General features: G+C 45.4%; 1 protein-coding gene across 2 annotated transcripts in view; it reads right to left on the reverse strand.

Moving 5' to 3' along the window:
* Window positions 1–23870, reverse strand: part of ENTPD2 (ectonucleoside triphosphate diphosphohydrolase 2) — a 238373-nt gene that overhangs the window by 97727 nt on the left and 116776 nt on the right. For both annotated transcript variants that reach the window (XM_030207023.1, XM_030207024.1), the window contains exons 3-4: window positions 20000–20150; window positions 19658–19817 (exon numbers count right to left, since the gene is read on the reverse strand). In XM_030207023.1, coding sequence (XP_030062883.1) covers window positions 19658–19817; window positions 20000–20150 — 311 coding nt within the window. The remainder of the gene's footprint in view (window positions 1–19657; window positions 19818–19999; window positions 20151–23870) is intronic.

Consider the following 23870-nt stretch of genomic DNA (forward strand, 5'->3'; position numbering starts at 1 on the left):
AGTTTTGTTTTCTTTATGTAAATTCCCTCTCTGCAATTGCACTTTCCTTAACTGAGAGGAAGGGAACAACCAGTGGTCAGCCGCTGATGACCGGCGTTTTGTTCCCTGAGCAGCAAGTGTGGGACTGCTGTGCGTCGAACTGCCCACAGATGAAAGGGTTGGCGAGTCCTTTGATTAGCGCCGGCGAAGGAGCGTCGATGCTCTTGGACCTGGAAAAACAACTCCATCGCTCCCGAATTATTCAACCACCATGTCCAAAGGAGTGGAGGAGTGAGTTAGAGGCATATGCTGAAATAGAGGACGTTTACAAAATCACCTTGGAGCTTTTGGCTTCCGTGGAGGTTACATTGAATGCCATCTGGAAGGCGCTTTGGGACCTGACGGCGGTAGTAAATAACTTTGTTTCAGATATAATCTTATTGGAGAGTTACATGGACAATTTGACTGAACCCTTTGAGAGTGAAAAATTGATATAATAAATGAAGTTCTACACAAGCTAGAAGTGATTATGATCCTGAAAATGATAATGGACCAGAAACTTTGAATGATAAGGTGGATGTTATTGTGGATGATTAATGTTGAGATTATTGTTTTCCCCCAGAGTTCCAGGTATGACTCCTAAAGTTTTCCTCAGAAATATTTCCTTAATTATTACTTTGAAAGGAGCGAAGCCTGTGAAAACTGGGATTGCTTTAATCAGTGGGATTTGAATTAGAGACTTAAGTATATGTATTGTTAAATAATTTCTGGTTTTTAAAAGAGAGAGAATGTAATCAGATGTATTATTTCTAACTAAAATCTGGACAATAAGTATGTTCTCAATGAAATGAATTGACTATCCACTGTATTTGGTCTTGAAGAAGCCAACCAGATGATCAATGTGGAATAATGAATTAGATGAGTAATATCTGGGGATAACCAGGTTAATACCATGTTTTCTTTTTTCTGTTTACTGTTCAATTGATCTCCTTGTCTTATCTCACTCTCCCTATTTTTCTTCACTTTGTATTCTAAGAAAGAGAAAGATTGTTTATAATCCATATATCTAGTTGGGATTGTTTTCTTCTTTGTATTAAGGTGCAATCATCTCTGTATTACTGTTTGCAAGTGACCCTTGTAAAATGAAAAATTATAAATGATTTAAATAAATTTTAATTTTGGGGAGCAGTTTTAGGTCCATGGGTGCCGGGTTCCCCGGAGATAAAAAAAACTTTTTTGGAAGTCAGGGTCTTCAGAGGTCTCAGGGTCCCTTTTATTAAAGGGTTGGCGCGTGGCAACAGGCTTGCCCCCATGCCAATCCAGAACTACTGCTGGGCTACTGCAGGAGCCTGGCGGTATTTCCCAAACCCGGTGCCTAGCCAGCAGTAATTGGGCAGCGGTTACTGTCAGGTTACCTTGGGAGCCCTTACTGTCACATGGTTCATCCCCAAAACGAACACACGGTAAGTGGTTCACTAAGACAGCTTTTTACCTGCTGCGGTAAAAGGGGCCTCAGTGCACATTAAAAACACGCAGGCCACCTTTTACTATAGCTTAGAAAAAGGACCCCTCAGAGAGGTGAGATATGGCGGTTTGGGTGCTGGATGGGTTTATTTTGAGGCTAAATGTGGCTATTTTGGTTGCAGAGAAATTGTGTTTCATAAAAATACACGTTTTGGAATTCCATCGATTGTGGCCATAAAATGGGTTTTTAATTATAATTTTTAATGTCTGCATGAGGGAGGTTTACTGTAATTTTGGGGTGAAAAGGTACCCATCCAGAAAAACATTTATTTTTAAAATTTAACATTAGGATGACTGATATGAGTCTGAATAGACTGTGTTATACATTTGGTGACGTTTCACTATAATCTGTTTCCCCATTTAATCTATGGAACATAATGATTCAAAATGGAGACTGGAGTCTGCAAAAACTGTTAGCATGCATGTAGAAGCTAATATTTCAAATCATAGTTTAGCTGGTTGCTGGTTTGAGGAGCAGGAGTAACTATCATTGATGATGTCAATAGTCAGTTGCCTTAGCAACTGTCCCATTGTCATGGTTATGCTCACTGCGGCAGAAGGCCAAAAGAGCAAGGACGGCTGAAAGTACTGTGAATGAGAGGCTATTAAAGCCAAAAATGCATCCTTTAAAAAATGGAAAGCAAATTGTGCATTATTAACCTTTTAGAATTCTTTGAAGGTGTGAAGAAGCATGTGGATAAAACTAAACCAGTTGACAGAGGGGTGTATTTTCAAAGCACTTACAAAGCTACATAAGTAGCCTATAGCTCTTTGTATGTCTAAGTGCTTTGAAAATGAGCCCCCTAGTGTACTTGGATTTTCAGCAAGTGTTCAATTAAGCCCTCAATTAAGAGAATCATGAGCTAGGTGGTGATGTCTTACTATGGATTGCCAACTGGCAGAGCCCGAGTAAGGCATAGGCAAACTAGGCAGGTGACTAGGGCCCACAAGTTTAGGGGGACGCCCTGACAGATGTTCTGAGAATTCATGAAGCTAGGATTGCCAACTGTCTAGATCTTTTTCAGGATTACAGATTTCTAAATTAACTCTCTCGAAGCTCAAAGGATGGCTGAAGTGTCTGGATATTTTTCAGTTTTAGCTGTCTATAGCTCTCCAATTCTCCCCCTTCCAATACCAAGAGTGTAGTAGGATCCAGCCAAGGGGAAAGTTTCTAACCACAGGAAATTTGTTTGGGGGGGTGGTGGAGAGAGATCTGTAAGGGCCTTGGAGACAGCGAATAGCACCACTCAGCGTCTTGGGGTGAGGGCAACTGTTGAGGAAGAATAGCAATTTAAGGAGAATTGTGGTTAAGTATGAGGGGTCTGCTGCTACAGATTATATAACAGCCTTTCATGATAGTGGTGGGCAGACCTGGTGAGGGGTGGCACTGATTGAGGGGCTGATGCACAGTGGCACCCTGAGGCGAAATGGTGAATTTTCCAGCATATGAATTATAAGAATATTTCATGAAGTGTATTTCTCTAGTTTGGCCAGCAGGTGGTATATGTTTTATCTTTAAAGCTGTTACAGAGAAAAGAATGTTCCTTCTTTAGTTTAACACAGAGAAGTAACCTGCAGTGATGTGACCAGCTACTTTTAAAAAAATGTTGTTTTGGGCTCTGATTGGCCTAGGAGCTCAAATTCAGTCTGGAAATACTGGATGAATTTTTCTCCAGTCTCAGTTTGGAAGTAGACAGAGAAAGCGAAAGCTACATACTTGTAGAGGGTATTCTCCGAGGACAGCAGGCTGATATAGAAATACTAGTAAAAAAGCCCCGTTTCTGATGCAAATGAAACGGGGGGCTAGCAAGGTTTTCTTCAGAGTGTGCATGTGGGAGTGTGTGTGTCCCTGCCTTCTGCCCTTTCTCCCTTCCCCTCTGCTCTCTGCCCCCCCCCCCCCCCAGTCCTTCAGTGTTAAGTTTCCTGCTGTGCTGTGTTTGTTTGTGTTACAGAGAGAGTGAAGGCGTCTGCCCTCTCTCCCCTCCCTCCTCCAGTCCTTCACTGTTACAAAGAGAGCGATTTTGTGCTGTGCTGTGTTTTCCTTCACTGTGTTACAGAGAGAGCGAGGGCGGGGCAGACACTCATGGGGAAACCGGATATCTCTCCCCCTTCACACTTCCGGCTGGAGGCTTCATTAGAACATTGGTGCTGCCTTTTATATATAGAGAAGTAGTAGTAGTAATAATATAACTGATCACATGGTCTCAGTAAAGTGGTCTTTCTCCGAGGGCAAGCAGGCTGCTTGTTCTCACTGACGGGTGACGTCAAACGGCAGCCCAGGAACGGAAAATCTTCCCTAGCAACAAAAGTTTGCTAGCCTCGCGCTCCTGTGCGCACCGCGCATGCGCGACTGTCTTCCCGCCCGAACGCGAGCGTGTTCGTCAGTCCAGTATAGAGCTAAGACAAGGGAAGACACAACTCCGAAGGGGAGGTGGGCGGGACTGTGAGAACAAATCAGCCTGCTGTCCTCGGAGAATGCCTTCTACAGGTATGTAGCTTTTGCTTTCTCCGAGGACAAGCAGGCTGCTTGTTCTCACTGATGGGGTATCCCTAGCCCTCAGGCTCACTCAAAACAATAAACATGGTCAATTGGGCCTCGCAACGGCGAGGACATAACTGAGATTGACCTAACATGTTAACAACTAACAGAGAGTGCAACCTGGAACAGAATAAAAATGGGCCTAGGGGGGAGGAGTTGGATTCTAAACTCCAAACAGGTTCTGTAACACTGACTGCCCAAACCGACTGTCGCATCGGGTATCCTGCTGAAGGCAGTAATGAGATGTGAATGTATGGACTGAAGACCACGTCGCAGCCTTGCAAATCTCTTCAATAGTGGCTGATTTCAAGTGGGCCACTGACGAAGCCATGGCTCTAACATTATGAGACGTGACATGACCATCAAGAGTCAGCCCAGACTGGGCGTAAGTGAAGGAAATGCAATCTGCTAGCCATTTAGATATGGTGCGTTTCCCTACAGCCACACCCCTCTTGTTGGGATCAAAAGAAACAAATTGGGCGGACTGTCTGTGGGGGCTTGTCCGCTCCAGATAGAAGGCCAATGCTCTTTTGCAGTCCAATGTGTGCAGTTGACGCTCAGCAGGGCGGGTATGAGGACGGGGAAAGAATGTTGGCAAGACAATTGACTGGTTCAGATGGATCTCCGACACCACCTTTGGCAAGAACTTAGGGTGAGTGCGAAGGACTACTCTGTTATGATGAAATTTGGTATAAGGAGCATGAGCTACTAAGGCTTGAAGCTCACTGACTCTGCGAGCTGAAGTAACAGCCACCAAGAAAATGACCTTCCAGGTCAAGTACTTCAGATGGCAGGAATGCAGAGGCTCGAAAGGAGGTTTCATCTGCTGGGTGAGAACGACGTTGAGATCCCATGACACAACAGGAGGTTTGATAGGGGGCTTTGACAAAGCAAACCTCTCATAAAGCGAACAACTAAAGGCTGTCCAGAAATCGGCTTACCCTCTAAACGGTAATGATAAGCACTGATAGCACTAAGATGAACCCTAACGGAGTTGGTCTTAAGAACAGACTCGGATAAGTGTAGAAGGTATTCAAGCAGGGTCTGTGTAGGACAAGAGCGAGGATCCAGGGCCTTGCTGTCACACCAGACGGTAAACCTCCTCCATAGAAAGAAGTAACTCTTTTTAGTGGAATCTTTCCTGGAAGCAAGCAAGACTCGGGAGACACCCTCCGAGAGGCCCAAGGAGGCAAAGTCTACGCTCTCAACATCCAAGCCGTGAGGGCCAGGGACTTGAGGTTGAGATGCAGAAGCGCCCCCTCGTTCTGAGTGATGAGGGTTGGAAAACACTACAATCTCCACGGTTCTCCAACTCCAGAAGAAGAGGGAAACAAATCTGACGGGGCCAGAAGGGAGCAATCAGAATCATGGTTCCGCGGTCTTGCTTGAGTTTCAGCAAAGTCTTCCCCACCAAAGGTATGGGAGAATACGCGTACAGGAGGCCCTCCTCCCAATGAAGGAGAAAGGCATCCGATGCTAGTCTGCCATGGGCCTGAAGCCTGGAACAGAACTGAGGGACCTTGTGATTGACCTGAGTGGCAAAAAGATCTATCAAGGGGATGCCCCATGCTTGAAAGATCTTGCGCACTACTCTCGAGTTGAGAGACCACTCGTGAGGTTGCATGATCCTGCTCAACCTGTCGGTCAGACTGTTTACGCCTGCCAGATACGTGGCTTGAAGAAACATGCCATTCCGGCGAGCCCAAAGCCACATATGACGGCCTCCTGACACAGTGGGCGAGAACCGGTGCCCCCCTGCTTGTTGATATAATACATGGCAACCTGATTGTCTGTCTGAATTTGAATAATTTGATTGCACAACCGATTCTTGAAAGCCTTTAGAGCGTTCCAGACCGCCCGTAACTCCAGGAGATTGATCTGAAAACCGTTTTCCCGGAGGGACCAACTCCCTTGGGTGTGAAGCCCATCGACATGAGCTCCCCAACCCAGGAGAGATGCATCCGTCGTCAGCACTTTTTGTGGCTGAGGAATTTGGAAGGGATGTCCCAGGGTCAAATTGGATCGAATTGTCCACCAATGCAGGGATTTGAGAAATTTTGTGGACAGTAGGATGACATCCTCTAGATCCCCAGCAGCCTGAAACCACTGGGAAGCTAGGGTCCATTGAGCTGATCTCATGTGGAGACGGGCCATGGGAGTCACATGAACTGTGGAGGCCATGTGGCCCAGCAATCGCAACATCTGCCGAGCTATGATCTGCTGAGATGCCCGTACCCAAGAGACGAGAGCCAAAAGATTGTTGGCCCTCGGCTTGGGAAGGTAGGCATGAGCCATCTGGGAGTCCAGCAGAGCTCCTATGAATTCTAGTCTTTGAACTGGAAGAAGGTGGGACTTTGGATAATTTATCACAAACCCCAGTAGCTCCAGGAGTCGAATAGTCATCTGCATGGACTGTAGAGCTCCTGTCTCTGAGGTGTTCTTCATCAGCCAATCGTCGAGATAAGGGAACACATGCACTCCCAGTCTGCGAAGAGACGCTGCTACTACAGCCAGGCATTTCGTGAACACTCTGGGCACAGAGGCTAGACCAAAGGGTAGCACAGAATACTGAAAATGCTGTGTTCCCAGATGGAATCGCAGATACTGCCTTGTGAGCTGGCAATATCTGGATGTGAGTGTAGGTATCCTTTAAGTCCAGAGAGCATAGCCAATCGTTTTCCTGAATCATGGGAAGAAGGGTGCCCAGGGAAAGCATCCTGAACTTTTCTCGGACCAGATATTTGTTCAGGGCCCTTAAGTCTAGGATGGGACACATCCCCCCTGTTTTCTTTTCCACAAGGAAGTACCCGGAATAGATTCCCAGCCCTCCTTGCCCCGGTGGCACGGGCTCGACCGCATTGGCGCTGAGAAGGGCGGAGAGTTCCTCTGCAAGTACCTGCTTGTGCTGGAAGCTGAAAGATTGAGCTCCGTGTGGGCAATTTGGAGGTTTTGAGTATCCCAGCCGGACTATTTGAAGAACCCACCGATTGGAGGTTACAAGAGGCCACCTTAGGTGAAAAAACTTTAACCTCCCTCCGACCGGCAGATCGTCTGGCACAGACACTTTTATCTCGGCTATGCTCTGCTGGAGCCAGTCAAAAGCCCGTCCCTTGCTTTTGCTGGGGAGCCGCAGGGGCCTGCATCGACTGCATTGAAAAAGACGGTACTGACGGTGCAAGCACCGAAGGTACCGGAAATGGGCGCAACAGCTCCCCCAGAATCTCTGGGAGAACGGCTCGGAGGCTCTCGTTGAGAGTGGCTGTTGAAAAAGGCAAAGGCGCCGGTACAGGAGAAGATGTAAGAACTTGTCTGGAGCGCGGAGGCGGTACCGGGCTGTCCAGAGATGAGTGCACTGACACCTCCTGAATAGAGGGCAAGCGGTCCCTCCGGCATCGGCGCTTCTCGGGTGTCGACTCTTTCGGCGCCCCGGAGCTCTCGGCACTGTGTCGGGACGGTAACCGATGCCGATGCTTCTTGGCCTTAGCTCGAAGCTTGCTACCGGTACCTCCCGGTGCCGAAGAGGAGGACATTGAATCCAAGCAGCTCCTCAGGGCCGGGTCCGAAGAAGGTCGGTCCCGGTGGGCCTGCGCAGCAGGAGTCCTCGAGGCAGGTGGAGACCCACTCGATGGCTCACTGCTACCAGCATGGGGTCTCTGGACAGCCATTACCTGTGCTCCGGAGAACGATGCACCCTCCAATGCCGACATCGATACCTGCGATGACCTCGGTACCACTGGCTCCGTCGACGCCGAAGGACCGGACCGGGCTCCGAACAAGACGTTCCACTGAGCCAAACGCACCGCCTGAGTCCGCTTCAACTGAAGACAGGCGTCAGGTCGATGACTCTCACCTAGGCACCGAAGACACGAAGCGTGTCTGTCAGTAAGGGAGATGGTCTGGCTGCACCGCGTGTACCTTTTGAAGCCGCTGGTAGGCTTCGAGGACATGGGCGGAAAAATCGCGTCGGCGAGGTCGAACGCAATGATGCCTAAAAAAAAGACACCAAAAAAGAGAAAGACCCGCACGGGCGGCCCAAAATGGCCGCGAAACAAAAAAGAAAGTAAACTTAAGGGGAAAAACATTGCGCCTGCATGAGTGGGAAAATGTGGGATATAAGTAACAAATAAATAAATAAATAAATAAAATAAAACTAAGGGTTTTTCTTGGTTTTTTTTTAACAAAATAAAGAAAAGAAAGAAGAGTCAGAGACTCAAAAAAGAAAATCGCCGAAAATGGGCGAAGAAACAAACAAATAGCGCAAGAGGAATCCTGGGCAGAGAAGCGGCAAAGCAGCGTTCACGAACCGTGGAAAAAAGAAGACTGACGAACACGCTCGCGTTCAGGCGGGAAGACGGCCGCGCATGCGCGGTGCGCACGGGAGCGGGAGGTTAGCAAACTTTTGTTGCTAGGGAAGATTTTCCGATCCTGGGCTGCTGTTGGACGTCACCCATCAGTGAGAACAAGCAGCCTGCTTGCCCTCGGAGAAAGACCACTTTACTGAGACCATGTGATCAGTTATATTATTACTACTACTACTACTTATTTCTATATCGCTACTAGATGTACAAAGCGCTATATACTTGAACATGAAGAGACAGTCCCTGCGCGACAGAGCTTACAATTTAATTAGGACAGACAAACAGGACAAATAAGGGATAAGGAAATTACTAAGGTGGGAATGATAAAACATAGGTACTGAACAAGTGAGTAAGGGTTAGGAGTTAAAAGCAGCATCAAAAAGGTGGGCTTTTAGCCTAGATTTGAAGACGGCCACAGATGGAGTTTGACGTACCAGCTCAGGAAGTCTATTCCAAACACAAGGTGCAGCAAGATAAAATGAATGGAATCTGAAGTTAGCTGTGGAGGAGAAGGGTGCAGATCAGAGAGATTTACCCAGTGATTGAAGTTCCCGGGGACGAGCGTAGAGAGAGATAAGAGTGGAGAGGTACTGAGGAGCTGCAGAGTGTAAGTCAATAAGAGGAGTTTGAACTGTATGCGGAAACGGATAGGGAGTAAATGAAGTGACTTGAGGAGAGAGTTAATATGAGCATAGCAACACTGGCAGAATATAAGTCATGCAGCAGAATTTTGAACATATTGAAGGGGAGAGAAATAGCTTAGTGGGATACCTGTGAGAAGCAAGTTGTAATAGTCTAAGTCAGAGGTGATAAGTGTGGATAAGGGTTCTGGTAGTGTGCTCGGAAAGGACGAATTCTGGTGATATTACAGAGAAAGAAACAACAGGTTTTGGCAGTCTATGGAATATGTGCAGAGAAGGAGAGAGAGAGGAGTCAAAGATGACCCCAAGGTTACAAGCTGATGAGACAGGGAGGATGAGAGTGTTATCCACAGAAATAGAGAATGGGGGAAGTGAGCCACTATATTTCCTGTACTTCCCAGGCACTATTCAGGTAGTGATAAAATGTTTAGATAGTTTTATAATTGATCCTTATTCAGTTACCTGTTATTTGTCTGCTATTTTCCATCTGTTTTTATAGTTCACTATTCAATATTTTTATAATAAACCTTTTTTAATTTATTGACTCTGCTTGTTTGGAATGACTAAGAATCCTGGTAGTTTGTGTGTTGAGTCTGTGAGTGCTTTCTAAGAACTGTGGGACAACTGGGAGTGTAGCCCAGTAACCTAGAAATCACCGGGGATAACTTGAGAGCGGAAGACTCGCCTAGAGGTGGTTGGGACCCAGTTGGTGGGAGGAGGGTGCTAGTGTAGAGTACATGCCCAGATGCAGTCAGATCTGAGCTGTGCTGGGGATAGACCCTCTAAGTGGCAGCAGGATTAGCCCCAGGCGAGTGGCTAGGTGTTTTGTGACACACTCCTTAAATACAGGTGCCACGGTAAAAACCACCGAGTTGCAAACAGCGACCAATGCACAAAGGGGATCACGTGCAAATGAGATGCACGGATGTTTGTGATTCCAAGCTGTCAAATGAATTTGAAAGCTTGCTGGCCACTGCCTCCCAACCCTCTCAGTGCCCACCATCCTGCTCCCCTGAATATTTTTAAAATGCTCCCTGGTGGTTCAGTGGACCCCAACTGACCCCCCCATCCCTCCCTGGCACCCACATGCAAAATTGCCCTGGTGGACCAGTGGACCTGACCCCCCCCCCCTCAAACCCCCTCTCTGACCAACAAACACGTACCTGGTGGTCTAGTGACCCGATCCCCTCCTCCCCCCATACCTGAACAAGTTGGAAGCAGGAGCAACACCTCCTCCCTCGGGCCAACCTGGAACAAAATGGCGGAGCCTAGCCCCTTCCAAGTGCATTCTAGGATGCACTGGGCAGGGACAAGGCACCACCATTTTGTTCTGGGTGAGCCCGAGGCAGGAGGTGTTGCTCCTGCCCTCCTGCCTCCATCTTGTTTAGGTACAAGGGGGGGGATCAGGTTACTAGACCACCAGGTACATGTTTGTTGGTCTGGGACGGGGTACAGGAGGGGAGTCAGGTTCAGTCTACTGGGCCACCAGGGTGATTTTGCATAAGGAGACTGGGGGGGGTGGGAATCAGTCAGGGTCCACTTGACCACCATGGATCATTTAAAAAAATATTCAGGGACTTGGCCACCAGAGTAAAAAAGATTCTTGGGGGAGGGGAGGTCCCGGGGGAGGGGTTTGCGTAGGGGTTGGGAGGGGAGTCGCCGGGACGGGAGAGGTAGGGAACACAAGCAGGCAGCCTTTGCAGCTGCCTGCTTGTGCTTCCCTCCTCTCCAACAGCTCCAAAGCAGCCGTAAAATTTGCTCTTTAGAGCTAGGAGCTCTGGAGCTGTGCATTGCTTGGAATACCCAATACAACATGATAGAGCCACGAAAAACCTTGTGTATTACTCCCTAAATTAACATTTGTTTTAGACTGGCTACAACCAATCTAAAGCAAACATTTCCAATACAGTAAGTTTAGTGCATCGGCCCTGAATGAGTGGAACAGAGGATAGCACTAGAGAGTGAGAGGGCAAGTATGTCTATGTGTATTTGAAGAAAAGTAGTATATGTATGTGTCTGAAGAATGTGACGTGTTTGTGAATGAAGAATGAGCGTGCACATGTGTGTGCGCGTAATATATTTCTGTGTCTCTGGTGGGCAGGAATGGAAGAGCCCACTGGTACAAATGAACTTGTGCATGAAGGGAAATTCGCAGCCCAGGAAATTTACCGAACTATTAAGTTAGCTGGCTAAATTCTTTTGAAAACTAATACTGCCTCTACTTGTCTATATCCTTTCACCATTTTACATCTTCCATTTGTGAAGGTTTTTTCACACGTAAAATGTTGTAAGTTTATAGCTCATACACTCTGTTCATAAATCTCACTCTTTGGGGTAGTCCACATTTGGCATCGCTGGCAATTGAGGATAAAAATTACTTGCTCAATGATTCTTAGTCCACTGCTCCAGAATCTCACAGCTGTCAAGGGGGCCTATCCACTCAGCAGGAGATTTTGGGTCCACCCCCAGCTTCGCTGCACCCCGCCCATTTCTCCACCCACACCACCACCCATTTTCTGCCCCAGCACAGCTGATTCACGGCCAGCAGTTACAGGAGTGGTCTCCTCGTCCAGTGGCAGCAAGAAACATCTTCATAAAATGTAATCTCCTGCTGCCCGTGGGGCATAGGATCAGCTGTAGCAGGAGATGATGCTTTATGAAAATGCTTCCTGCTGTCGCTGGACAGTAGGCCACTCAGCAAGATCCCAATTTCTCAGTGGGAAATAGACTCACGAAAGAAGGCAACTTGTCAGGTATGTTACCCATTTGTAGGAGGAAGACTTTCTGGTCAGTCTAGTTTTCAAACTTTTATGCCAATTCAGTGTACTAATTTGTAATCTCTGATTCAACCACAGAAATCAACACTTCAGGCCCCATAATGTACTATGATAGGATTTTCTGAAATCCAGGACTGGCCCAAAATCTCTCACCTGGAACTGGATAACTTGGCAGTTTCTTCTCTAACCATTAAGCTATTCCACTCGAAGCATGTGCTTGCCCAGTCCACATGCTTACTCACAAACTTACCGTTATCAACAGCTACAGTAGGCTCTGCACTTTTCCCTGCTATTTCTGGAGACTTGAATTTTAGGGGGAAGGACATGAATGAAGATCCTGGGGGGGAGAGGAGAGAATGAAGCAAACTGAGGGTCCATGGTAGGGGACCCACAAATATATGTTTGCTTAGGGCCCAATATAGTATTACTCTGGCCCCTGCCAACTGCTTAACGAGAGGAAGCAAAGAGTAGGATCAAATGGTCAGTTTTTCCAGTGTACAGAGGTAAATAGTGGAGATTCATACCTGTGTTGAGACCATTGTTTAACAAACTAATTAATCTGAAAAAGACATTAATCAGTAAATTGATCATATTTGCAGATGACAAGAAAATATTCAAAGTAATAGAAACACAGGCGGATTGTGAGGAACCGCAAAAGGACCTTGTCAGAGTGAAGCAGTGGCACAGCCACAGGTGAGCCTGGGACCACCCAATTTGGGCTTAGGCCCTCCCAAAATTCTGGCATCTTTGTTATAGCTGGTGGGGATTCCCAAGCTATGCCAGTTGGAAGAGGTACCTCTGGTGGCCAGAACAGGTCATTCCCCTACTTCCTGCAGCACTGTCCATGTGCTGCCGCACCATCCCCCCCCCCCCCCCATATGCTCGGTTTTCACTCATGTGTGAAAACTAAGCATGTGCAGGAGGGGAGAGGCAGATGCAGCAACAGCAATAGCATATAGACTTATGCTACCAGCTGCAGCAAGTAGAGGAATGACCTGTTCTGGCCGCCAGAGGACCTCTTCCAACTGGCAGGGCTTGGGGATCCCCACCAGCTCAGATACTTATTTTATTTGTTGCAAGTTACTGGTGTAGGAACAAGGGTAGGGGTGAAGGGGGTTGGAATTGTGTGCCCACCCACTTTGGGCTCAGGCCCACCTAAAATACCACATTTGGCTATGTCTATGCAGTGGAGTGTAGGTAATCAAGATGGAATTTAATGTGGACAAGCGCGTTTATACAATACTAGTTTCAGCGCTAGGAGTCACCATCTAGGAAAAGGATTTTAGAATCATTGTAAAGAAAACCTTGAAATCCAAACCTTAGTGTGCAGTGGCAGTTAAAAACACAACTAGATCATTAGGAATGAAATTGGAATAGAACAGAGAAAAAACAAATTATAATGTCTTTGTATTGATCCCTTCTGCGAATGCACTTTAAATATTGTATGCTGCTCTATTAGCCCCATCTCAGAAGTGATATAATAAAACTAGAAAAGGTATAGAAAAGGGCAGCAAAAAATTAAAAAGGTTATGGAATTTTTGACATGTATGTCCCACATTATCCCAAGCAAGCTCAGGTTCAATGTGGCTTACATTTGAAAATACAGTGAGAATAGTATTCAGAATCATCATGGAAGCAAGTAGTAGCTGGATTTGTCTGAATTTAACAAAGTTGAGATTAGCACATGTACCCAACTGGGCATTTAAAAGTCTGTCCTTTAATGATGGTGCATGTTCAGAAATAATAGCTGTAAGTATAGACAGTTATTCAAACATTATCACAGGCATTTATATACAACTAGTAAAAAAAAGGCCCGTTTCTGACACAAATGAAACGGGCGCTAGCAAGGTTTTCCTCGGAGTGTGTATGTTTGAGAGAGTGTGTGTGAGAGTGACTGTGTGAGAGAGAGTGAATGTGCGAGTGTGTGTGTGTGACAGAGAGAGAGTGAGACTGGTTGCGAGTGTGTGAGAATGAGAGTGTGTGCGACTGCGTATCTGAGACACAGTGAGTGTGAGAGAAAGTGTGTTTCACACAGATACAGTGTGTGTGAGAGTATGTGTGCGATACACAGACTCTCTGTTAGCAGCCACGCATGTCCAGTGACCCTCCTCTCTGCCCTGCCCCCCCCCTCCAGCCACCCATGTCCAGCGACCCTCCTCTCTGCCCTGCCCCCCTCCAACCACCCATGTCCAGCGACTCTCCTCTCTCCCCTGCCCCCCATGTCCAGCGACTCTCCTCTCTCCCCTGCCCCCCATGTCCAGCCACCCAGGTTATCCAGCGAATGCTTCGGGGCAGGCAGGAAAGATCCCCAGTCTTGCCTGCCTGCTGCCTGCGCTGACCCTCCCCCGTTGCCGGATCACTCTTCAAAATGGCCACCGAGACTTCTAGCTGTCTCAGCGGCCATTTTGAAGAGCGATTCGACAGTGGGGGAGGGCAGCACTGGCTGCGGGCAGGCAAGACTGGGGATCTTTCCTGCCTGCCCCGAAGAATTTGCTGGACAACCTAGGTGGCTGGAGGGGGGCAGGGGAGAGCGGCGACCTCGAGGGGAGGGCTGGAGGGGGGAGCAGTGGCTGCAGTGACCATTGGGGGGGTTGAGGGGGGAGCGATGGCGACCTTGGGGGGGCGTGGAGGGGTGAGCGGCAGCGGCGACCTTGGGGGAGGGGCATGGCGGTGAGGGCGGGGCCTCGTGCTGCTGTCGTGCGCTTGGTCAATGCTGCAGTGATGTCAGCCTGGGCTTCGGAGCCTAGCAGACCAACTCTAAAGAAAGCCACGGACACAGGCAGCCAGACGCATAGAACGTTGGAGGTGAGAATTATTAAATAGGAGGAAATGCAAAAGTAAACAAGTTAATTTTTATTTCCTCATTTCCATCTTCCAAAATTCCTGACAGCAGATGTACAGATCTGTAGGACCCAAAGCAGTCCAAAACAAGAAAAGTCAGAACACAGTTTATACCTAATTATTCAACCACCATTAGGATTCACCTTTGAGTTTAAAAAGCAATACCATGTGCATGAAAAGTCCGGATAAAAAATAGCGTTAGAAGTGAAAACACATAGTAACATTTTTTTTAGATACATCAAAAGCAGGAAGCCAGCTAAAGAATCGGTTGGGCTGCTGGATAGTAACATAGTAACATAGTAGATGACGGCAGAAAAAGACCTGCATGGTCCATCCAGTCTGCCCAAGATAAACTCATATGTGTATACCTTACCTTGAATTTGTACCTGTCTTTTTCAGGGCACAGACCGTATAAGTCTGCCCAGCAGTATTTCCCGCCTCCCAACCACCAGTCCCGCCTCCCATCACCGGCTCTGGTACAGACCGTATAAGTCTGCTCTGCCCTCCCCTATCCTAGCCTCCCAACCACCAACCCCTCTTCCCCCCACCTGCTCCGCCACCCAATTTCAGCTAAGCTTCTGAGTATCCATTCCTTCTGCACAGGATTCCTTTATGCATATCCCACGCATGTTTGAATTCCGTTACCGTTTTCATCTCCACCACCTCCCGCGGGAGGGCATTCCAAACGTCCACCACCCTCTCTGTGAAAAAATACTTCCTGACATCTTTCCTGAGTCTGCCCCCCCTTCAATCTCATTTCATGTCCTCTCGTTCTACCGCCTTCCCATGTCCGGATGACAGTGGTGTTAAAGGGGCGATCAGGGAAGACAAAGCCGTAGTGGAAAAATTAAATGAATTCTTTGCTTTGGTCTTCACCGAGGATTTGGGAGGGACACCGGTGCCGGAAAGGGTATTTGAAGCGAGCGAGTCAGAGAAACTAAACGAATTCTCTGTAAACTTGGAGGATGTAATGGGTCAGTTCTGCAAACTGAAGAGTAGTAAATCACCAGGACCGGATGGTATTCATCCAAGAGTATTAACAGAACTGAAAAATGAACTTGTAGAGCTACTGTTAGTAATATGCAATCTATCCCTAAAATCAGGTGAGGTACCGGAAGACTGGAGGATGGCCAATGTAACGCCGATTTTTACAAAAGGTTCCAGAAGAGATCCGGGAAATTATAGACCGGTGAGTCTGACGTTGGTGCCGGGCAAAATGGTAGAGGCTATTATTAAGTATAAAATTACAGAGCATATACAAAAACATTTATTTTTTTTTGTTACATTTGTACCCCGCGCTTTCCCACTCATGGCAGGCTCAACGCGGCTTACATATTGTATACAGGTACTTATTTGTACCTGGGGCAATGGAGGGTTATGTGACTTGCCCAGAGTCACAAGGAGCTGCCTGTGCCTGAAGTGGGAATCGAACTCAGTTCCTCAGCTCCCCAGGACAAAAGTCCACCACCCTAACCACTAGGCCACTCCTCCGAGACAAAGGGCTCATGAGACAAAGTCAGCACGGATTTAGTGAAGGGAGGTCTTGCCTTACCAATCTACTGCATTTTTTTGAGGGGGTGAACAAACACGTGGACAATGGGGAGCCAGTGGATATTGTGTATCTGGATTTTCAGAAGGCGTTCGACAAAGTACCTCATGAAAGACTCCAGAGGAAACTGGAGAGTCATGGGATCGGAGGTAAGGTATTATTGTGGATTAAGAGCTGGTTGTAAGATAGGAAGCAGAGGAGTAGGGTTGAATGGTCAGTATTCTCAATGGAGAGGGGTAGTTAGTGGGGTCCCTCAGGGGTCTGTGCTGGGACCGCTGCTTTTTAATATATTTATAAATGACCTAGAGATGGGAGTAACTAGTTAGGTAATTAAATTCGCAGATGACACAAAGTTAGTCAGGGTCGTCAAGTCGCAGAAGTGTGAAAGATTACAGGAGGACCTCGCGAGATTGGGCATCCAAATGGCAGATGAAGTTCAATGTTGACAAGTGCAAAGTGATGCATGTGGGAAAGAGGAACCCGAATTACAGCTATGTTATGCAAGGTTCCGCGTTAGGAGTTACAGATCTAGAAAGGGATTTGGGAGTCATTGTGGATAAAACTTCTGCTCAGTGTGCTGCGGCGGCTAAGAAGGCACACAGAATGTTGAGTATTATTAGGAAAGGGATGGAAAACAAACACGAGGATGTTATAATGCCGTTGTATCGCTCCATGGTGAGATCGCACCTCAAGTATTGTGTTCAGTTCTGGTCGCCGCACCTCAAAAAAAGATACAAAGGAATTGGAGAAGGTGCAGAGAAGGATGACGAAAATGGTAAAAGGGATGGGACGACTTCCCTATGAGGAAAGGCTAACGGTTAGGGCTCTTCAGCTTGGAGAAGAGGCGGCTGAGGGGTGATATGACAGAAGTCTACAAGATAATGAGTGGAATGGAGCGGACAGATGTGAAGGCTTTGTTTACACTTTCTAACAATAATAGAACCAGGGGACATAAGATGAAGCTAGAATGTGGTAGATTTAAAACACATAGGAGAAAGATTTTCTTTACTCGTCGCGTAGTTAGACTCTGGAACTCGTTGCCGGAGAATGTAGTGACAGCAGTTGGCCTTGCTGAGTTTAAAGGGCGTTTGGACAGATTCCTGAAGGAAAAGTCCTTTGAACATTATTAATTTAAATTTTTGTTTTGTTTTGGGTTTTTGCCAGGATCTTGAGGCCTGGATTGGCCACTGTTGGAGACAGGATGCTCAGCTTGATGGACCCTTGGTCTTTTCCCAGTATGGCGGTGCTTATGTACTTATGTAATCAAAGTTTAAAGCAAATATCCATAATACTTGGTAACAATAATGAAACAGTGACGGAATATTCACATAGGCAGGCAACAGATTTATTTTCCACTGAACATAATTAATTTTGTATGAACTTGGCGGCTAATAGTGTGCTGAACTGAACAATACTGGCCCATTTAGACTGACTCTGGACAGAACGTCTGCATGAAAGAAGCTCTTTCCTCATTACCTCTCTGTAAAACAGTAGTAATAAAAAGCAAGTGCATTTTTACAATATACCACTGCATTCCACAAAACAAAAGGAGCAAGTTCCCACATACCATCTTTTTCTCTTGATATATGCAATACGCACAGGAAAAAAAAGATGTTAAATGCTCCTAAGGTTTCAACCTAATTATGCTTAAATAAAAACCTTTGTACTTATAAATAGTAATTCTGATTGTTGAGCACCTGATTCTCATAACATGTCTGTTTTGGTGGCCCTTTACTAGGTGAAAATATCTCTGCATGAATACAGGGAATCCCTATAACCAGCCCCACCAAATGACACAATGATTACAATTTAGAATTACTATTCTAACCAATAAAACTGATACTTCCTCTGTGTACATCCATATTCTGCATGAGCCAGTATGTTTGAAAATATAAGTGAGATCAAATAAAAATGCTACAAATAATAAACAACAACAACGCGGAAGCAGAAGCTCATAGGTTTGCTTGCTTTGTTTTGAGTGCAGAGAAATGATGGCTGCGCAGGGCAGAGGTAAGGGGAGACTAACCTCCTTGGCTTCAGCATTTTGATAACTCCTTTATGAAGAAAAGCTGAAGAAATTCAGGCTCTTCAGCTTGCAGAGGACAAGACCAAGTTGGGGGATATGATATATGATAGAGATTTCAAAAATCAGCGGGATGGAATAAGAAAGTATAACTTCAAACTGTATGAAGACTAAGGCACACTCAATGAAACTCAAATAAATGGGAGAAAGTATTTTTCAAGCAACAGTCAATCAAGCTGTGAGATCTGTTGCCATCTGAAATAGTTGGACTTAAAAAAAAGGTTTGAACAAATGCCTTGAAGAGAAGGCCATATTCAATTTTTTTTTTTAAATTTCTGATCTGCCTACAACTAGGCGGAATATAGTAAAACATACATAAAAAAAATCAACGCACAGACAAAACTGTTTATACTTGGGCCACTTTGGGGATGTCAACCCCAAGCTTTAATAAACAAGTGTGTCTTCAGACTTTTGTTAAACTATTCCATACTCTTACATAGACTTAAGAATCCAGCTAAATAGAACTCAGAAGTGTACTGCTCATCTCTGGGAGGGAAGTACAAGAAGTTGATCTATTCTTTGTATCTGCCCTTTATTTTCTAATAACTCAGACGGGCCACTATTGAAGACTGGCTGCAGGCCTTGATGGACCTTTGGTCTAACCTAGCGTGGTATATATTATATTCCTATCAGACAGGAATGCAGTTATAAAACTATATGAAAGGATAATGGGCTATATAAAGACAGAAAGGGTCAAGAACATATAAACTGACTGACTGACAGACAAGACAATGGATATGGATTAGATTACTACTCGCTTTTCCAAATTCAAGCTGAAGACAAGTTACTTTCTGTGCCTGGAATGTATTTCCTTTTCCAAGAGGACTTACAATTTGAGTTCTGTACCCAGAGCCGGTGGTGGGAGGCAGGGATAGTGCTGGGCAGACTTATACGATCTGTGCCAGAGCCGGTGGTGGGAGGCAGGGCTGGTGGTTGGGAGGCGGGGATAGTGCTGGGCAGACTTATACGGTCTGTGCCAGAGCCGGTGGTTGGGAGGCGGGGATAGTGCTGGGCAGACTTATACAGTCTGTGCCCTGAAGACCACAGGTACAAATCAAATTAGGGTATACATAAAAAGTAGCACATATGAGTTATCTTGTTGGGCAGACTAGATGGACCGTGCAGGTCTTTTCCTGCCGTCATCTACTATGTTAGTAAAGTACAGTGAATGATACTGTCCAAGATCAGAAGCAGCATTTATCTTCCCTGATTCTCAGTCTACTACCCTAACCACTAGGCTACTCCACAAAACTGAATGAATGGACAGACATGTAGAAGTATAGATGATAGCAGAAAGTTGGATATAATGATAAAGAAAGCAGCATGGTCAGACAAAAGAAACCAACTGGGAGTTCTAAGCTCATACCTTAACAAAGTTCTCCAGGAGATAGTTGGCAGTGACCCAACCAAACAGCCCTTCCTCTTGACCAGAGAGAATGTTCGCTCCCCGAAAATCAAAAGGGTATGACTTCAAGGTGGAGCTCACAGATTCAAGGACAGCATTTGAGGAAGTAGCATTTTCCTCTCTATGAGGGATGAACAACAAAACCAAATTAAGCATTTGAATACAGAGTAATACTGTAAATATACATATAAACCCAGGGTTTAAACAAAGCTCTCAATTGTGTGTTAACATGGCATTGTTAATGCACATAACAGTTGCAGAGCATGTACTTTCTAATGCTTGAACAAAAAAGGTAAAGCTTACTTTAGCAGTCGCATGCCAGCAGTGGCACCCAGGTAGATAGGGGTGATGGAGTGTCTCTCCTCTGGAACATGCTTTTGGGCCTGGTTGAGACATTCTACAAGGCTCTTACCAGCTTCAGGAGGATTGTGTGCATATCCAGAAATTCCAGGACCTGTAAAAAGGAGGAGGGTTCTTTAGCATGCTGTTCCAGTCCTATCTAAACTCCTGGCATTGGTAACTGAATAAACTGCTATCAAGCTCTTTAAAACTATACTTGTTTAAGCATGCTTGTGTTTGTATGTCTGGAAAGGAATGCAGAAGTTGAAAAGATTACATATAATAGGAAGGATGAAAGGCAAAATGTACATTATCCAGAATAAGACTAGGTAATTGTGTAACCTTTACCAGAAATTACTTTTCAAATTTGTAAAGTTTAAAACCAGCCAAACCTTACAACGATATGATCACAAACTTGACAGAATGGCTTCCTTCACCCTAATGTATATCTTTAGTTCCTGCATATAAACTTTTGCTTTTCCATTTTCAGTTTCAAAAGAGGATCATTTTACAGAGGCAATATAGCCAGCTAATAATTACCACTTTACCTGTCGGCTAAGGGGTCCTTTTACTAAGGTGCGCTAACAGATTTAGCGTACGCGCTAAGGCACCCATAGGAATATAATGGTATTTTATCATTTAGCATATGGTAATCAGCACACCTTAGTAAAAGGACCCCTAAATGAATGCACGTGTATCAAAGACATAGCAAAGACATAGTATACGTAGGTCAGGGATGAAAACCACAAGTATATTTTTACTCTGATGTGCATTATTTTCAAGGACACACTCTTGCAGGCAAAGCAAGTGCACATCTTTGAGGTTACCTTTTCCAAAGGGAAAGTTCTTTCTGCAAAGCCCATGGGTAACAGCACCCAAGCACTTTGCATCAACATATAAATGAGCAGCCCAAAAATTATTTCATTACATTTTGTGTGTAATCATCAATGTGGTCTACCGTTAAGACAAATTATTTTACCACAAGTCATGGTATTTTAGTGTAGATTCTCACTGGATAAAATGAGACTTGTAGTAAAATAACCCATCTTAACAGTAGCCCAAATTGATAATTTACCCCACTTAGTGTTTCTAAAACTATGTATGCTCTGTTAGACATCTTTTCACGTTAGAGGCCCTTAGAGTATTGACACATGCTTTCATCATAAATAAACTTGACTACTGCAAAGCACTTCTACAAGGCATTTGCCTCTCTGACATTCGTCACCTACAAATCATGCAGAATATGGCAGTTAAAATTATTAGAAATGCAACCAAAAGCGAGCTTAACACCATACAACTGAAAAGTAAAAAGTCAAAAACAGGGGAAAAGACCTCAGAAAGTGGTGACCTTCCACTCTAAAATTGGAGTGACCGAATCCAGCCATCCAATTTAATATGTCTTGTTCCTTTGAGGAAATCCATTTTTTGGATGACCAAATTCACCAAACAGATGGGGCTTTTGTCACCAAGGTTTTTAAAAAACCCACGGACCGCAATACTTTACTATCATACAATAGTTGCCATCCACGTTCCCTGCGCAAGAACTTGTCTTTTTCTCAGTTCTTGCGCTTCCTTCGGATCTGCACCTCTCTTGAAGATTTCAAACTCCATTCTCACACTCTATTCCAGGATCTGCTTTCCAGAGGTTATCCCCACAAAGTTCTGAAAATGGCCTACTGCAGGGCCTGCTACATGAATCTAGATTTACGGTTTATACCTAAGCCAGTGGAATGCAAAGATCGTAAGATGGTGTGCGTGATGCAGCACACTGAGGGTGGTGAATTGTTGGAAAACATACTACACAGACACTGGGATGCTATGAGATCGCATGCAGTGTTTAGCACCCAAGAATTAATGATTGCATTTTCTCGGGGCAGGAACATCAAGGAAATCATTAGCCCGTCTGAATTACCCCTTGTGCTTCAAGCTGCATCAGATTCCACCAGGATAGGACATTTCAGATGTGGACATTGTAAGACTTGTGACATCACCATAGAGGGCAACATCTGGATCAATCCCGTGGACAAGAAAATCTACCACTCCACTCACTACACGGACTGCAGATCCTGTTGTGTGGTTTATGCACTGTGGTGCCCATATCCAAAATTATACATCAGTAAAACCCCTAGATCATTGAATATCCGCATCAACGAGCATAGACATAGTATTTTACATCAGAGGGTGGGGGCACCTCTGGTGTCCCACTGTCTACAATGCTCGCATTCTCTGGAGGACTTCTCTGTTAGAGTGATAGCTTGACACCCAGACCCCGTGGGGGCGACAACAACAGGAGATTGATACAGTTGGAGCAACATTGGATATTTCGGCTTAAGGCAACAGAACCGCATGGCCTCATTGCGGTTTGATTGGGCTGCGTTCTTCTGATGGAGCACAGCTATTCTGATACAGACAGGATTGTCCTTTTTTGTTCTCTTTTTCCTTTGCATTTTCCATTTTTTATATCTTTTAGTTTTTTATTTTTCACTTGTTTTTTTCATTTTTGATCTCAGTGGGCACCGGAATATTGGATCATGTTTATTATGCGATCCGGTGGCTGTCAGGCACAGCTCGTTTCCTGACAGGTTCCTTAGCACGCATGTGTGAGCATCCGCTGGCACGATGTGTTGGCTGTCATGAATAGCTGTTACCTGACAGGCTCTTTAGTGCGCATGCGTGGGTGTTCAGTATATAACTTGCGCCATTTTTTCCGAGCTTTTGCACTTGAGCATTATAAGATGTAGTACCTGTCTAGGTCAGCTCATGGTGTTTTTTGCTTTTCATTTTTCTCCTTTCTTTTGTTTGGTATGAGAAATAGTAGTAGTAGTAGTATGAGGGGCACCACTGGAAAGTTTTGTAGTGATACTTTATGCAGCTTTCTGTTTCCCTGCAGCACCACTGCTGAGTCCGAACCTGCATTGACAATATTGGTATCCTGTATCCTCTGAAGAAGCCCTTTGGTGAAACGGGTCTGTTTGGTTTGGATGCCTTCTGTGACTACCATATGCAGTCAAGCTCAGTTAGTTAAGTCCAGTCGAACTCTCACATTACTATATTAAGTACAGTCTGGCAGTGGGAAGCACTGGTTGTTTAGATATAATTTCCTTTTTTCTTTTATTCTTGCCATGATTTCTGGCATTTACACAATGCAATAAGAAAAATAAAAAAAAAAAATAAAAAAAAGAGATATAATAAGTTTTGCACAACCATTTTGGTTGGTTGCAGTTTTTTTAACTGATGATTATAAAGAAAAGAACCGTGACCAGGACGATTCAGTCACTCCAGTTTTGGAGTGGAAGGTCACCACTTTGAGGTCTTTTCCCCCGTTTTTGACTTTTTACTTTTCAATTGTCAAAGTTTACGCTCGCTTTTGGTTGCATTTCTGAGGTTGACTTCAAGCGAGCGTCCCCTTTTTTGTGTTTGTTACTTTAGTTAAAATTATTACCAATTCCCTCAAATCTGGATTTGCCCATGCTTTGGTTTTGGCCAAAAATGCCAGTGCATTTTCAACTGAAACCAAAACTCTCCTTCCCCCACTGACAAATACCACCCTCCCACCATCCAAAGCCCCTCCCTGGGCCTACCTTAGAAGCCCTAGTGATCTAGTGGCCTCATCAGGGCAGGAACAATCCCAGTTGCTTCTGTCCATGCCAGCTCCAAAGTCAAAATGGCTGCCGTGACTTCCCACAGCAGGTCACTGTAGCCATTTTGACTATGGGCAGAAAAAACTGAGGCTTGCTCTTGCCCATACCAGTTCTAAACTCAAAATAGCTGCTGCAAGATGGCTGCAGGCAGTCGCGCCACCCATCTTTACTGCAAAGCTGGAATGGGCAGGAGT

Source organism: Microcaecilia unicolor, chromosome 6 (genome assembly GCF_901765095.1).
Source record: "Microcaecilia unicolor chromosome 6, aMicUni1.1, whole genome shotgun sequence".
NCBI classification, from domain to species: domain Eukaryota; kingdom Metazoa; phylum Chordata; class Amphibia; order Gymnophiona; family Siphonopidae; genus Microcaecilia; species Microcaecilia unicolor.